This window comes from Propithecus coquereli, unplaced genomic scaffold (genome assembly GCF_000956105.1).
Source record: "Propithecus coquereli isolate 6110/MARCELLA unplaced genomic scaffold, Pcoq_1.0 Scaffold617, whole genome shotgun sequence".
NCBI classification, from domain to species: Eukaryota; Metazoa; Chordata; class Mammalia; order Primates; family Indriidae; genus Propithecus; species Propithecus coquereli.
Genome location: NW_012152141.1, coordinates 482,490 through 483,792, shown reverse-complemented (window position 1 = coordinate 483,792; position 1,303 = coordinate 482,490). Strand labels below are relative to the sequence as shown.

The 1,303-nt window shown below is 36.4% G+C and overlaps 2 protein-coding genes across 2 annotated transcripts in view; both read right to left on the bottom strand.

Moving 5' to 3' along the window:
* Positions 1-1,303, bottom strand: part of LOC105822490 (zinc finger protein 493-like) — a 244,118-nt gene that overhangs the window by 16,515 nt on the left and 226,300 nt on the right. The window lies entirely within an intron of this gene.
* The window catches only part of LOC105822484 (zinc finger protein 679-like), a 2,342-nt gene continuing 1,289 nt past the window's right edge, over positions 251-1,303 (bottom strand). The window contains exons 2-3 of the mRNA XM_012659466.1: positions 863-989; positions 251-354 (exon numbers count right to left, since the gene is read on the bottom strand). Of these exons, the coding sequence (XP_012514920.1) occupies positions 251-354; positions 863-989 (231 nt within the window). The remainder of the gene's footprint in view (positions 355-862; positions 990-1,303) is intronic.

Genomic DNA, 1,303 nt, shown 5'->3' with positions numbered 1-1,303 from the left:
TCCCTCATAAGTCATAAACAATTCTTTTGTTCTCACCATAACCTAGAACGATGATTACTGAAAAGGAAATAAAGTCACTAGAGAATTTAAAAACAAGAACAGGGATGCCCCTATCCGAGAACAAGAGAAAGAAACCCAGGCTTCTAAAAAACCATTTCCATTGGAACAGAGCTTGTCTAATCACCTTTTATCTTCTTGTTTCCTCTTTGAACTCTGGACCTCTCACCCGCATTATCCGCATTATTCATTCTCACCTACCTGGGTGTTTGGCTACTCTCCTGTATCTCTTCACCTTCCAGGGTTCTTTGCTTTGCTCTACAGTGGTGATCAGGTCTGGCTTAGAAACTGCAAGACCTGTTTTATCAGAAAAAGGTAACATGACTCTTGTTGGGATTCTCCAATTACCAATCAGGAATTGTGCTCAGCAGAGAAAAGAACATTTTAGAAGATTCTAGAAAAATAATTCCAAAACACTGTTTTCTTACAGAAACTTTAGACTATTTAGGAAGTATTTAACATTTGTAGCTCTTTTGCTCCACTAACCAGTACTACTGAATCAATACTTGATGGTGGAAATTGAGTTGAAAGCTATGGAGAACAATATTTTATGCCATTAAATTTCTGAAATTATCATTAATCTAGAGTGAAGGATACAGATCTGCTCAAGAAAGCGTAAAATTAATATCAAGATAAAACATCATGAATATTTACTTTTCTGTATACATAAATCTTTACATTTTCCTTGGAAACAAGGATCGGAAACTTTTGCATTCAAAGCAGAAACTTCATGAAAGCATTCTATAAAGAATAGACAGGAAATCCTTAGTGTGGAACAGAAACTGTGTATTAAAATTATCCTTACCCAGTGAGACCATGTTTCTGTAGTTCTCTAACATCACATCCCTATACAAATTCCGCTGAGCGGGGTCCAGGCATGTCCACTCCTCCAGAGAGAACTCTATGGACACATCCCTGAATGTCAACAGAACCTGAAAAAAAACACATATTTACCAAAGCAGCCATGAGGAGAGTTCATTTCACTTCTGGTGAAACTAGAGAGTGAAGACAACTGTTTCTGCCTTATATGAGTGACTGGAATTATCTAATAAGATAATTTTAACAGAGATATATTCCCTAATGTATTCTCTAACATTAAGGAAAGAGGATGGCATAACATCCACAAAACCAGTGTAGACACTATACTCTTTTGGATGACACAGTATAAAAATAAGACCAGCAATACAAGCAGGTACATTTCTGAGTGCTTTATTTACATCACACAGGATGAGTTGCATATACTTCT